This window comes from Armigeres subalbatus, chromosome 2 (genome assembly GCF_024139115.2).
Source record: "Armigeres subalbatus isolate Guangzhou_Male chromosome 2, GZ_Asu_2, whole genome shotgun sequence".
In the NCBI taxonomy this organism is placed as follows: Eukaryota; Metazoa; Arthropoda; class Insecta; order Diptera; family Culicidae; genus Armigeres; species Armigeres subalbatus.
Window position 1 is genome coordinate 169,679,212 of NC_085140.1, and position 14,669 is coordinate 169,693,880.

Genomic DNA, 14,669 nt, shown 5'->3' on the forward strand with positions numbered 1-14,669 from the left:
AGGCAACATTGCTGCTCGTGGCGTGAAAGATAGCACACACAAATTCAGGCTACTATGTTGCACTGCACATTTCAGTGATGCCCTCAAAGAATTTTAACGATCATGACTAAAGATTCGCAACCTGTCTTAAAATCGATTACTAATTATTGGGACGATTAATCAACATGCGGTTTTCGTTGGGTGAAAGCTGTTGAGTATCCCTTTTAGCTATGTAGGTTTTCTTTTAACCTGCGCTTAATGGGGAAACGTCATTAACAGTATAATGAAAAAATAAATTTCCCCATACTAATTTGCATGCAAACTTGAAACGGCTTGTGCTAAATCAGTTTTAATCCAAATGAGCTCAAATTTTCAGAGGACACTAAGAACATGGTAAAGAATCAGATGAGCACTGTGGAGCAAAATCGATTTTTTGAACCACCCTAATGAGTATGTATCTTGTGTGGCAAGTAGTGTTTCTAACCCGAAAACATCCTAGACCGGACCGAGAATCGAACTCGCCGTCCTCGGATTGGCAATCCTGCGCCTTTGCTCGCAAGGCTATTGGAGACCCCAATTATTAAATATATTTCCACCAAAATAGAACCTAAAATAGAACCTCCAAGTACTGGAGCAATGTTCCAATAGTTGCGTTATTTCTAATTCGTGTTACTATAGTTGCAAATCCCATTGTTTTCATATAGGACTCACAACTATGGGAACACTACCGCAATTATTGGTGCAAAGCCGAGAAAAAGATATGGTATTTTGATGATACTTTACCGATTTTGAGGGAATTCCAAACTTGTTTCATTTTATTTCGTCTACTGACTTGTCAACAAATTGATGGGTTACATGGGTTGCTGCGCTAATTACGTAGCATTTGTAAAACCAACACTACCGCAACTATAGGAACACTCCCGACTAACGGATCGTTTACCCTAGTGAGGATTATTTACTCTCAAATTTATTGGTTTGAAATTATTTACCTACATCCATTATCAAACGGTTGACCTAAAATGCCTTTTTAACCTAATGATTCATTCCGGGAAGAAGCGGAATCAAGATGAATACACCACTAGGTGTTCCAATCTGCCGAATTCACGATTCAGCCATCTTGGATTTTAGTATGGGAGAGCCAGCCGGTTTGTTTTCGTTTTGCACTGAAAATGAATTTTTCACCCCCGCCTTCTTCTCTTCCACAAACTAAGCACATTGCAACACCTAGCTGTGTATTCATCTTGAGCGAAATCGATTTATTGTAGAATTGTGATAGGGTAAATGTTCCAATAGTGGAGAAACTAAGCACGTTCCAACACTATTCATTTTCCCAGAATAATATCGAATCTAATTTCACTTACCTTTAATATGTATTCGAAAGCTCTCCGCTTCTGTTTTAATAATAAAATACTTGTGGTGGAAGAGAATTCATTTTTCAAGCCTAAAATTACAACTCCAATTACTGGTAAAATGTTCCAATAGTTGCGATATTTCTTAATTTGCGTTCCTATAGTTGCGAATCCCATTGTTTTCTAATGGGACTTGCAACTATAGGAACACTACCGCAACTATTGGTGTATAGACGAAAAAATGTTAAGGTATTTTGATGATATTTACCAGTTTGGAAGGCTACCAAAGATATTGTGGCTCGGTTCGGAAACTGACAGATATACTAACTGTTTGACAGTGTGGGTTGCTGCGATTGATTTGTAAGTTTTAAGTATACCATACTACCGCAACTATAGGAGCACCCACGACTATCGGAACTTTTACCCTAACAGGGTGGCCACACAATTTTCATTTTCAAATTCCCGGTTTTCCCGGTTCAGATTTTGGAGTTTTCTCGACTAAATGCTTCAAGATAGGAGACGATCATTGTTGCCGCTGACTACACTGCCGTTGATAGATTGCAACCACTCATGAGAAACTGTGATGACAACCAATCTGACAATCCAATCTGACAAGAGATACGAGGAGATTTAGATATAAACTTTATAACTGAACGAGAACATCATAGTTATCGATAATCAAGCAGTGCTTATTCATATTGATTATGATACTAGCTGAAGAAGTCTAGCAGAACATAGAACATCGGTTAGGTTCAAAGTTAAATACCTTTAGCTCAAAATTAATGATATTTGATTGCAGTTATATGTCATCGTTCTGAATTATTTGATGTGCAGGGAAAAGCTGATTATATTCCTAACCGAAAGGAAGCACCGAAAGTGTAAGAATATTATTTCGTTTATAATTAGAACATTTTTGCCTAATAAATCTACTTGCAGTTTAAAGCTGTACTAAACGCAATATCGCGTTAATGCTGCTGACGACCCGGTGACAATTTATTCTTTTCCCCGCAACATACTTTAAAACTTTCGCTATGATTGGGCCACAATATAACCTAAATGGAAGCTGCGTTACATCCTCGCGCTCCGATTACATCGTTAAAACAATTCAATGCCAACAATGCCATACCAGCTGGCATATGCATTGTACTGAAAGAACTACACCTATAGCCACTCGCACGTGGACGTGTCGAAAGTGTCTACCTATTGCCAAACCTGTTTCACGAAGCAGTAAATCAGCTCTCATTGCTTTGCGATTGCAGCAGCTGGAAGAAGAGCGCGCAATCCTACAGCGTGAGCGGGAGGCCGAGAGAAGATCACTGGATCAAGAAAGAAGAACTCTACATGAGAAGTATAAGCTGCTAGAGCATCAGCTAGAATTACGCCGTAAGGGAACCTACCACATTCGAGTAGACATTCAACCCAGTTTGCGACCAGAATGTGTGGAGCGTCCTGTGTGGTGTGCGGTCGACACTAGCCATGTAATAGAACGAGATCTATTCAACCATGCAGAAACAGAACTAACCCATATCAAGGAACATCGATTGATACATTCTTCATTTGGTCAGTTACATTTGAACGGGATTCAGCAGCACAAGACTAGCGCGTTTCCTCAAACTGATCCGAAGATATACAGTTTAGCGACCGAGAATAACCCGATCTGTTTCGGATCTACAACGCTCACGCTAGTGAATGTAATTCAGCTCGACATCAAATCATCCAGAAGGGATAATATTCGGACGCAATTATCCACTGTTATTCCGACGCAACGCATACCTAGAGATATATTTTGTCTAGCGAATTTGATCGCAAGTCAAGTTTTGCTAAGTAAACTATCGATGATCCCGAGTATTGGTTTCCAATTGCGCCCAGAAGTACTGATGAAAGTGTCATTGGGTAGAATACGTTCGGTCCCAACATCGAAATCCAGAAAAACAAAACTGCTCATCGAGTTTGTGTCGGGCGTAAATTTGTTGTGCAACCAAACGAAAGCTGCGGGACAAGATTACCATTCGATAAATCTGCAACCTCTAATGGATTCAGTCGGAAGGTTACCTCGCTATGTAGAAGCGAAATGGACAAATTGTCTACAAAATTATTGGAAAGTGAAATTTGAAATAGTTGTTAGCTCTATTAACGAACTAGTTGAATTCGCGAGTACGGTGGCCCCATATACCAATGAATTTTCTGGAGTTTGTTTTACTGATATGAATGTGTGTGCCGGGAGATTAAACAACACTGGTAAAAGTAATTTAGAGAAACGAGAGCAAAATGAACCGGGTGATGTTTGCAAAGAACGTGGACGTTTGTTCCGAAGACGTGGCAGAATTAAAGCACTCTCAATCGATAATCGTTGTGAAACAGGGCTAATCTGTAAACGCGTTTTTAGTAGCTGGAATCCGGCACAAGAAACTGTGAGGATGCAAATATATGTAACAACTGTGAATATGAAATCCCCAGCCGTTCAGTGCTTCGATGGAAACGTATTGAAGCTATTTCAAACACATTCTCGAGAAGAATTTGGAAGGGAAGCAGTTTCATCATTCACTGTTTCGTGTAACACTCGTTATGTACGGGCCTAGGAAATCAGAGAAAATGTATACCTTCCATCCTTCAGCTCGTGTTTGTGGTATATACGTTTGCTAAAAAGCTTTTAATTGATGAGAAAGTAACTCCAGTACCTTGGACTGCATGTTCTGGTCGGAGTCGGCACAGAATTTATGGAATCACCAAAAACCTGTTATCAATTTCTATCTCATTGTTACTCTGCCTACTACAAAAGAAGATATTGAGGAGGCGATTGGTGCTGAAACTCGCATGGGATTGTGAATGTATAAGAGAGGCAGTTATCATTCTTCGAATTCATTGATCTTTGACGCCAGTAATGAAGAGACAAACCAATGATTTTATTGGTGCAGGAAACCCCGTCGTTGTGAAGAAGAAGTTGATGAATATTCTAGGTTCATGTGAGCATGTACGAAAAAGTAGTGGAAGCAAACAATGTAGAGTCATACTAGGTAGGCATGTCCGAGCAATCTTGTTGATGTAGTTAGAGCTGATTGACAATTGTTTGATCACAAATATGTTATTGATAGAGAAAATTTTCCAGGAGTTACGAAAATCATTGCTAAGCCGACAGCGGGTTTGAGAAATAAGTGACAATGTGTATAGAAGTTTTGAAGATTGTATTGGTTTGTAGGTATCGAAGTCAGAAATGGTATAAAAAGGTTCGTTCGTAGTCTCAATATTTAGCATGGTAAAACTGGAACCGATGGCCAGTGTTACGGGGGGGAGTATGTTGCCGCTGGCTACACTGCCGTTGATAGATTGCGACCACTCATGAGAAACTGTGAAGACAACCAATCTGACAATCCAATCTGACAAGAGATACGAGGGAGATTTAGATATAAACTTTATAACTGAACGAGAACACCATTGTTATCGATAATCAAGCAGTGCTTATTCATATTGATTATGATACTAGCTGAAGAAGTCTAGCAGAACATAGAACATCGGTTAGGTTCAAAGTTAAATACCTTTAGCTCAAAATTAATGATATTTGATTGCAGTTATGTGCCATCGTTCTGAATTATTTGATGTGCAGGGAAAAGCTGATTATATTCCTAACCGAAAGGAAGCACCGAAAGTGTAAGAATATTATCTCGTTTTATAATTAGAACATTTTCGCCTAATAAATCTACTTGCAGTTTAAAGCTGTACTAAACGCAATATCGCGTTAATGCTGCTGACGACCCGGTGACAATTTATTCTTTTCCCCGCAACAATCATAGTAATAAATCTTTTATTTTGCTTATTCGCTTATTTTATAACTGTGGAACATCAGTACAGAGATGAAACTGTTACGAAAAAACTATCCAAAACACTTCATGAAGACGAGTCCTAATATGGTTGATCTTTTAAACGCTAAGTGAACTTTGAAACTATAAACTATAGAACAAAGAAACAAAACATTTCATTAATTACAATTGCTTTTCTCATGAAAATATAAAGTTTCTCGTATGGCTTTTCATTTTTTTTTTGAGTCGGCTTGTACAGGGACAAAACATTTCATTCATTACAATTGCTTTTCTCATGAAAATATAAAGTTTCTCGTATGGCTTTTCAATTTTTTTGAGTCGGCTTGTACAGGGAATTCTTTTTTATACAGAACCAAACCATTTTAAAAACCAAGAAACTATCATTCTTTTCCTAAAAAAAGATCAATTCTTCATTTGGTAATAATCACTTTTTTGTGAGTGCTGCCAATCCGATTCAGTTTTTTCGTATACAAGTTTGACAAATTTGATTTAATGGCTTCGGAACAGTTTTTGCCTTTCTTTTATCTTCGTTTGTTATCTATTGAGAGCGATTTCTGTAAACCTTGTTCGCGAGGTTTAAGATTTTGAGTTCTTCCTAAATCAGTATTGACTTATGGTGAATTTGGGAAAAAAAATGACCTAGAGGGTAAACCCGTCACTTATTAAATAAGGTAGCTGCTATTCCGGAGAACGTGAATTCCATAAGCCTAATCAACGTTTATGCACCGACAAACGATAAATCCGACGACGCGAAGGACACGTTTTATGAATGTCTTTATAAAGCCTATGGATAGTGCACAAAGCATGACGTGAAAATTGTGATCGGAGACACTAACGCTCAGGTCGGTAGAGAGGACTTTTTCCGTCCCATAATCGGTAGGGAAAGCCTTCTCTCCGCTACAGGGCTGGTAGCGACTGAAGCCACTCAAAATAGTGACTCTAGTGACCAAAGCTGACGAAAAAAGGGACCAAATAGTGACTTTCAGTTGCAGAAAAAGTGACCAAATAGTGACTTCCAATTTCAGTTGCACGTTCGATGAGACGAAATCAGGCGTTTCTGGGTCGAAGGAGAATATTTCTTTCGTAATTTGTGGCGGAAAACATCTTTCACTCACCACTCTTTTCTCTTAGAACGAACTCAGAAGAGAAACGAAAATCGTACTCGCTAACTTTTATCTACTTAGCGACTAAGTTAATTTGTATTGCCCTCTCTTTTAACCCTACGGAAATTTTACTCAATATCTGTGAAAAGCAGAACAATTCAAAACTATGAGTATTCAAGTAGGCAAGCAAATCAAATTTTTACGCCACTGGAAGTGAGCGAAATATGGTTATCACTCCTCACACCTGTTTTTCTTTTCTAAAAATTATTTCTCGGCGAAAATCTGCGTGAATGAGCATCCTCTTCTCGTGAGAATGAGTGAAAATTTCGATCATTGGATTAGCTGAACACCTACTTAAGAAAGATGCAGAGAACTCTACGATTTTTCATAGGTGAAAAGGACGTTTTTTGAATTTTTAGTGCGACAGGAACAACAGTACGGATCGTTTTAGTAGAAAACGATACAAAAATTATGGAGATTCATGTACAACGAGCCTGGGATTAAACCCTCGACCTCCTGCTTGTAATGAGGACCATGCTCTCTGAACTTTTAAATATGTTTCCTCCAAAATACGCAGGTTTTCCGACTTGCTGTGCGTATTCATGAATGATTTTTGCTATGGAATTTGACAGCGCATGCAATATTCAAAATTGAGGAGACTTGATGATCGCCTTTCCATGATATCTATGATACTCAATAAATATTTTGACGTAGAACTACGTCTGTCTTTTCTATATTGGGGTACACTTTACGATTGCAAAAAATCTAAAAACGTCACGAAAATATGATAGACTTTGATCGTTAATATCTCAGCCGTTTCTTGATGGATTTTCAATTTTCTTGGACCATTCAATCAAGGAAGAGCCAACGCTTCATACCCGATGTACACTTAGATCGTTTTTTACGCGGTTGTTTTTACACGAATCGCTTTTTATGCGATTTTTTTCATTCGAATTTTGGGATTTCCGCGGTTTGTTCAGACATATTTCGGGATTAATGCGGTTTTTTACGTTGTTTTAATTTACGCGGCCTATATCCTCCGCGTGAAAACCGACTCCAGTGTATTACAATATTTATGTATGATTATTTACTATTGAAAACTTGCTAACAGTTTAGCAATTGGTTTGGGTGAATCAGTCAATCTCGTAAGTGTATCGCAAGCTTCTTCTTCCATAGCAATACATTCCAACTGGAACTTGGCCTGTTTTTCAACTAATCTATTAGCATTTCTTTAGTTATAACTTGAAAGCTTTGCATGAGTATGTGACAAAGTCAATGGATACACTATGCCTAGGGTGTCGAGAATGTTTCCCACCCGAAAACATCCTAGATCGGATCAAGAATCTTTCTCGCCATCTCCGGGTTCTGAGCCTTTGTTCGCAAGGCTAACTGAAAACCTCAAGCCAGCATAGACGTCAAATTAAAGCAACTTACAGGGCTTTTAGCTGGTGCAGTTCATATCCGCTAATTTACCCGCCCGTTTTCTCTCGATAGCTTGGGGGCGTTTGACGGCAGCTTCTCGCTTACCTCTATGGATGCCCGTAGAAGGGCTCGGAATCTTCTACGCTGCTGCAGTTGATGCGTTCTTGGAAACTTCCTAGATGTCTGCCAGAGTAAACGCAAACGTTGTGCTGAATCATTCTCATAAGATCGATAACTATTGGAATTATCAGGTGAGAAAAGTAGGCGAGTTGTCTTCGGCGATAACTTTTTAAATTTTGGAATCGATTATCATTCAAATGTAAACCTTACTAAAACCTATTTAATGTCAACAATGAAGTTCAATCGGATGTTTGGCATTGTGTTTTGCTGTTATGTAGGAAAATGAGTTCATAAAGTAGCATTTTCCAATGCTTCGAATCAAAATACAATATCGAACGATTCGTAGCCTCTAGCGAGATTTAACGATTGATAATGTGGATATGTGATCGCTTAAGAGTGTTACCAGGGTGTCGACTCAAATTTGAGAATGAAATTCCCTGACTTTCCAGACCATTTCTCGAAAAATTCCAGGTATGAAAAATGTGTTTTTTTTTTCAATTCATAGAAGCATATGAAAATCTCTGCATGTTTGATTCCTGTCCATATGAGTTACTGGAAGCCTAATCACTTCTGAAGCAGAACATTAAGGATATGTAGAATTTAGAATTTAGGTCCTGGATCATCCAAGCAGCCCCAAGCAGAACTCCTGAAAGGTTTTCATAATTCAAATCTTTCCAAAATTTGCTCCAACGTTATAAACTTTCTGGTGCAATCATCCACCATTGGGAATTCACACGGACTCTCTGGAGTCGCAATAGACCTCTAAGACTACTGACACGACTCGTTTGACACGACTTTTGAACAATTGTGAGAGCTTCTAGAAATCCTTCTAGTGCCGTTAAACAAAATTTTACGGGTTAGGTATTTTTGTGGACATCAAGAAACCTCCACTGGATTTGAATAATACATAAGGGGTAAGAATTCTTATTCAGTCTCTGGGGAATTAATGGACTTCTAAAAATAGTCACGGACACTGCAATCTTCCAGATAATCAATAATTCAATCCCTACAGCTCACATAAATTTATGCAGCACTTACAGCCCAAAACATTCTAACCATGCAATACTTACTATATTCAGGTCGTTTAATATTTGTCGATTGTGGCCTTTGCCAATGGTCCCATGGAAAAATATAAAAAAATGGTCATGTTCGTAAAGAAGTGGCATAACTAGTCTCATATGCTAAGGGGAGCTACACCTACTCAATTTATTTGATCGATTTTTAGTTGTTTGCCAAAAATATCAGACAAGTACAACAAGCAATGAAACTTTATAAGGAACATCTAATGGAGTTTTTTGAAGAACTCGTGGAAACATGTTTGAAGATTCCTTGGCATATTTTTTGTATGAATTCTTCCACGAAGACATTACAATTCAAATTTGAGTAAACACCATACAATCTACACAGTTTTTGGAACGGAGCTTTGCAAAAAATCTACTAAACATTCATCAAGGAGTTCCAGGATTAAACTATTGAGCGAGCTCTTGGAAATCCTTTGGGATTTTTTTTATGTTTCAGTGGTAATTCTGAAGTAATTTAGAAAAATTACTGAAGGGAATAATAATTATTATTGTTTTCACAAAATATACTAAAGCATTTTTACTAAAGTAATGAACAAAATTCTCAAAGATCAACCAGAATATTTCCTAATATAATTGTTTTATAAACATCAAAAGCGACGAATGTTTAACTGAAACATTACAATTACAAATTTAAAAAAATATATAAATTTGTTCTCAGGCTTCTAATTTTTTGTAGATTTGACAGATTTGATGAAGGGTGTGCAGGAAAAATTATTTATTGCGTAGATATCATTAAAAGGGGATCAAGTCTCCCCAAATTTGAATTCAATAACAAAAATCGTTCATGTATACACACAGCAATCTAAAAATTCCGCGTATTTTGACGGAGTTTTTTTTTTAATCTAAGGGCACCTTTCTAATTTTATCAAAGCAAGTTCTTGGAGAGGCATCAATTCCCCCGAAAATTTAAAAAGTAAATTTTTGACAGCACTCCAAAAAATCAATTGTGTATCAAAAACAGTAATTCAGTAATATTAAATACTATATTTCTTAGAGAGTCTGTGTGGAAATCACGTATGTTTATTTATTTTTGGTTGTGATACATCGGAAATCAGAAAAGGGGATCAAGTCTCCCTAGTCTCCCCTATGTAGTATCGAGCAAACGTTTCATTGAGATTATCGCCACCTACGTACATGAGGTAGATGATACGATGCTTCAATCCACTGTCATTCTCTATAGTAATATACCACCAATATAGTAATTTGACCACCTAAGGACGTGAGGATCGACCAATGACTTTATAAGCCCATCATCAAATGAAAGTTCACGAAGTGTTTTTAAAACATTACCCTTGAATCTTGTTTGGAGATGATGCCGATGCTGTGGAGTGTTATCGAAGGTCCACAAAGATAGTATTCGGCGTTTTCTTTCAACAAGCCTTTAAATATCTAGCTGTTGGTTGTAGGTTGAACATTATTGATGATTATTTGTGGATCGGTTCTGAACTATGGCACATTTAAGCCAATTGATTCAGTTTAGACTGCTTAGTCTAGACAATTTTCGAAAAATTGGGCGCTGCGTTTTCATCAAAAGGTAATATGATATGATAGAGTTGGTTACTAATCAGCAAGTTATATTTATCAAGATAGATCGCATTTCTTCCAATATCCCAATATCAGACTCTCGCGATTGATGATTAAGTATTTGAACGAACTTTCAAAACTTCTTTTGTTTAAAGGGAATATGACTCTAACGCTACTGATAAATCAAAACGACTCTGACACAAAACCACTCAAACTAAATAATCTAAAATATTAAAGCGGGCTTAAAAAAAATTGTATCAGTCTTCAACAGTGACCATTTGAACATGGCTTTGAAACCTGTGTTATTGCTTAGAGATTAATAGAAACAATCTCGATTACCATGGAATACAAGGCCCGGAGTAAACTTTTAGTCTAGAGACTGCCAACGGTCACATTTTTTTATAGCTTGATAGTGAAAATGGTTGTCGACTGTCGACTGTCGACTGTCGACTCGAAAAAAAAATCACTATAAATTTTCAATATTATGTTTTGTGATTTTTTCCCTGACCTCAATCGAAATTCCCTGACTTTCCCTGACATTCCAGGCCCAAATTGAAATTCCCTGACTTTCCCTGACTTTCCAGGTTTTTCCAGGTAGTCGACACCCTGGTTACTCATCCCCGATTATTTGAAAATTTTATTTTCATCGTCCTTTTCAAATATTGGTCTAAAAATAATATACATCACCAGGGTTCGTAATACTCACTCAATAAACGAAAACAGATTCACCTTGGGCTTGAAAAACGCTTGCTTTGGACTCATCGAACAGAAAATTCGAAAACCTTCACATTATATACAGCTACGTAGTTCAACGTCACCTTTGCGTACAACCCAATTGGGCTGCACCTTTGAGTTTTTTAGAGCAAACCCTTCATCACATCTGTCAAATCTACAAAAAAAATAGCCGCTTGAGAACAAATTGAACTTTCTTGAATTTTTTAGACAAATTTTTATATGGATGCCCAATGAGGAAAGTCTGCTCAAATTGAAGCAACAACTTAAAATCCAAATATCCTGAAATTGTGGTGGAATGATGGCATTTTTATCAATGAAGGTCATTTAGCATATTTATGGATTTGTGCTGTGAAAAAATGATATCATTTGGTCATTATTGGAAGAAGTTGTTCTAATTTTGCGGCCATCAGTAGCACCTACCTTGCACGAAGGAACATCTGAAAGCTCACCAGGAGAAACCCAAATGGTGAAACTTGCAATCAGATAGACCATGTTCTGGTGGATGGGCGCCATTTCTCGGATGTTTTCGATGTGCGGACATTCATTGACTCTGACCAAATATATTATATTAACAATATGGTTCACTTCGAGCTTTTCCATACAACGAAATGGCGAACCATTTGCCGGTGATAACAACATCATCTAGCGAGCAAAGAGGAATCTAAACGTGTTTTCTTCTTGTTTATTCTAGCAAATCTTCCTGCCAATTTACAGTGACAGTCATACTGTTGAAAAGTTTTCATACGAGAGTGCAGGGATGTCCATACTTTTTTGAATAAATCGATCATCAACAGATCGATTTTTTTTTCTTTTACACTTATTTCGATAATACAGAAAAATAAATTTTGATCCGACTGCTCCAAATGAAGCTGTTCCGCATATAAGAAAATGCTTGCGGCGCGTTAGAAAATATTGATTCAATTTCTTTTGGGTCGAAAATAATAGCAAGCATTAGCTAGTTTTTCGCAAGATTTTTTATCCATAGTTGCCAGCATCCAGGTGCTAACATATATGCGTGGAAAGCAATGTTTAGTTTTTAGTAAACCACCAGAAAGTTTGCATCACATGCGGGTGTTCTCAACAGTTTTTACTTTTCTCGAAAAATGTATTTGATGTTAGTTAAGCAGGAAGGTATCCGTAACTTCACCTACCAAATATTGTTTGCTAAATTTGTTTCATTTTAATAATATAATCAATATATGTTAGCGTAATATTGAAACTAATATTTCTAGTCCCTTCATTTAAATGCTTAAATTTCCTTTTGAGTTAGAATTTCAGTTTTATATCTATGAATGGGTTTGTATTCATGCTTTCACCGAAGGCAATTTGTCACAGGCCTAGCGGCTTCCCAATCATCAATTAGCAGTGAATCCAACAAGAATGTGACTAAAAATCTTGATCTTCTCCGGTCTCTAAGGATGTTATCGATCATTTAGTAGTTTGTCAATAATTCATTCCAGAGGCTAAATTTCAATATATGTTGTATGGTGGACTTCTAGAGCAAAGGTTTATCTACAACTCTGCCCAACACTTCATTCAATTAATTTCACTAATAACGGAGCTATACTGCCGTAATCTGAAAAAGTGACGTTTACGCCATTTTCCAAAAATGGTGTTAACGAGTACTACTCGTCGAGCTCTTTAACAGAAAAATGGAAAACATGCATGTTGTAAAATGGCTGTTACGTCACTTTTCCAGATTACGGCAGTATAGCTCTAGTAGCAGTAACTTATACTAAATGATTGAAATTTTGGATTGAAATTTTTTATCATTTAGTATAAGTTACTGCTACTAGCGCTATAACTCCGTTATAAGTCAAATTCAAACATCGACTTGTTAGTTATAGAAAAACCTTCGCACTAGAAGTCCACCATACAACACATTTTGAAATTTAGCCTCTGGAGTAAGTTATTGACAAACTAATAAGTGATCGAACGCAGATTACTAAATGATCGATAACATAACTTGCCGGTATTCAGTGCTTTGAACATAAATTTTCCAAAACAAGATGAGTTTTCTTTTCGAACCCTGGCAGAACCAAAGAAATCTATTGATATTTCACAGAGTTATAGTCATTTGAATTTTGATAAAGTTCATTTTTTACGTTCGATTATCAATCGGCTGTTAAGGATCGGGCGGATAATTTGGTATGGAAGTTTGACAGCATGCTGCGAGATATTCGTGCCTACATTTTCGAGCGTCTGATCAAAACGTCTATGCAACTGATAGTATAACGAAGATTTCCGTCCTTGAGTATAACCTTGTTTTTTCTGAGTCGATTCTTTGACTTTTTTATTGTCAAATTTCCCAAAGAACCGTATTATTTGATGCCTCTAAATATTTTTAAAATTAAAACAACAAAAAATTAAAAATATATGGCAGCCAAACGAGCTGCAGAATTGAGTCAATGTAAAATGAAAACCGGCAAAAAAGTGTGAGAACAGAGAGCGAGTATAAATCGAGATGTGAATGCAGAATATTAAGTATTAACTTCAACAGCAACCTCTTAACTTTCCAAATGTTTCACCGTGTATCGATATGGTGCACTGGCGGTTCAACGCGCAACATCTAATTTGTTATACATATTAGTAAAAAAATGTCTACCACAATTTTGCCACAACATTTGATTTTCCGTTGGTATTCGATTAACTTTAATCGATTATGTGCATAAAAAACATAAGACATCCCTATTTTTTGTTGTGATGACAGTTTAAAGTGTGTGTGTTTACCGATCCTCATATTTTGGATAGTTTCGTTTCAGCGTGTATCGATCCTTTTGAGCACGGATGGCGCCACATGCGGTGTCGCCAAAATTTCGTGAGAGTGAATCATATTGTTAATATAGTATATTTGCTCTGACCACTACTTCGTTGTCAGTACAATTCGATCACGGTTGTCAACTGTATCGAACGAAAGATCACAGCGAACGATGCGTTACAATATCCAGAGATTGTCGGAGAAAGGAGTATCGGCTGAGTACCGCCAGAAGCTTGACGAACGGATAAGTACAATCAACGTTAGCGACAACATCAACGATCTATGGGAGTCGATTCATGGAGCGGTGAGCACAACAGCACGAGAAGTGGTAGGCACTGCACAGAGGCGACCCAGGACGGGTTGGTTCGATGTGGAGTGTCAGAGAGTGACAGACGAGAAGAAAATTGCCAGAAGCCGGATGTTGGTGTCGGGTACCCGATCGAATAGAGATCGGTACAAGGAAGCAAGAGCAGCCGAAAAACGAACCCACCGCAGGAAGAAAATAGAGTACGAAGAACAAGTTATTAGTGAGGCGCAGGAAAAAATGGAGCAGAACGATATGCGGAGGTTTTATGAGTCTTTCAATGGCGTGCGAAGAAAGACAGCGCCATCTCCCGTCATGTGCAACGACCAACAAGGGAATTTTCTGACAGATAAAAGTGAAGTGGCTGCCAGGTGGAAGCAACACTTCGAGACTTTGTGAATAGTGGAAGTGACGGTGCATCGGTGAACAGCGACTATTAGCTATTAGCGACGATGGACAAGCTGTAGAGTCGCCTACA

At 37.6% G+C, this 14,669-nt stretch overlaps 2 protein-coding genes across 4 annotated transcripts in view; one reads left to right on the top strand and one right to left on the bottom strand.

The window, feature by feature from the left end:
• The window catches only part of LOC134211174 (eukaryotic translation initiation factor 5B-like), a 492,524-nt gene that overhangs the window by 254,397 nt on the left and 223,458 nt on the right, over positions 1–14,669 (bottom strand). The window lies entirely within an intron of this gene.
• Positions 1,953–5,117, top strand: LOC134215469 (uncharacterized). Its single transcript, XM_062694655.1, has 3 exons — positions 1,953–2,073; positions 2,128–2,206; positions 2,265–5,117. The coding sequence occupies exon 3, from the start codon at positions 2,360–2,362 to the stop codon at positions 3,905–3,907; it is 1,548 nt and encodes a 515-aa protein (XP_062550639.1). The 5' UTR covers positions 1,953–2,073; positions 2,128–2,206; positions 2,265–2,359; the 3' UTR covers positions 3,908–5,117.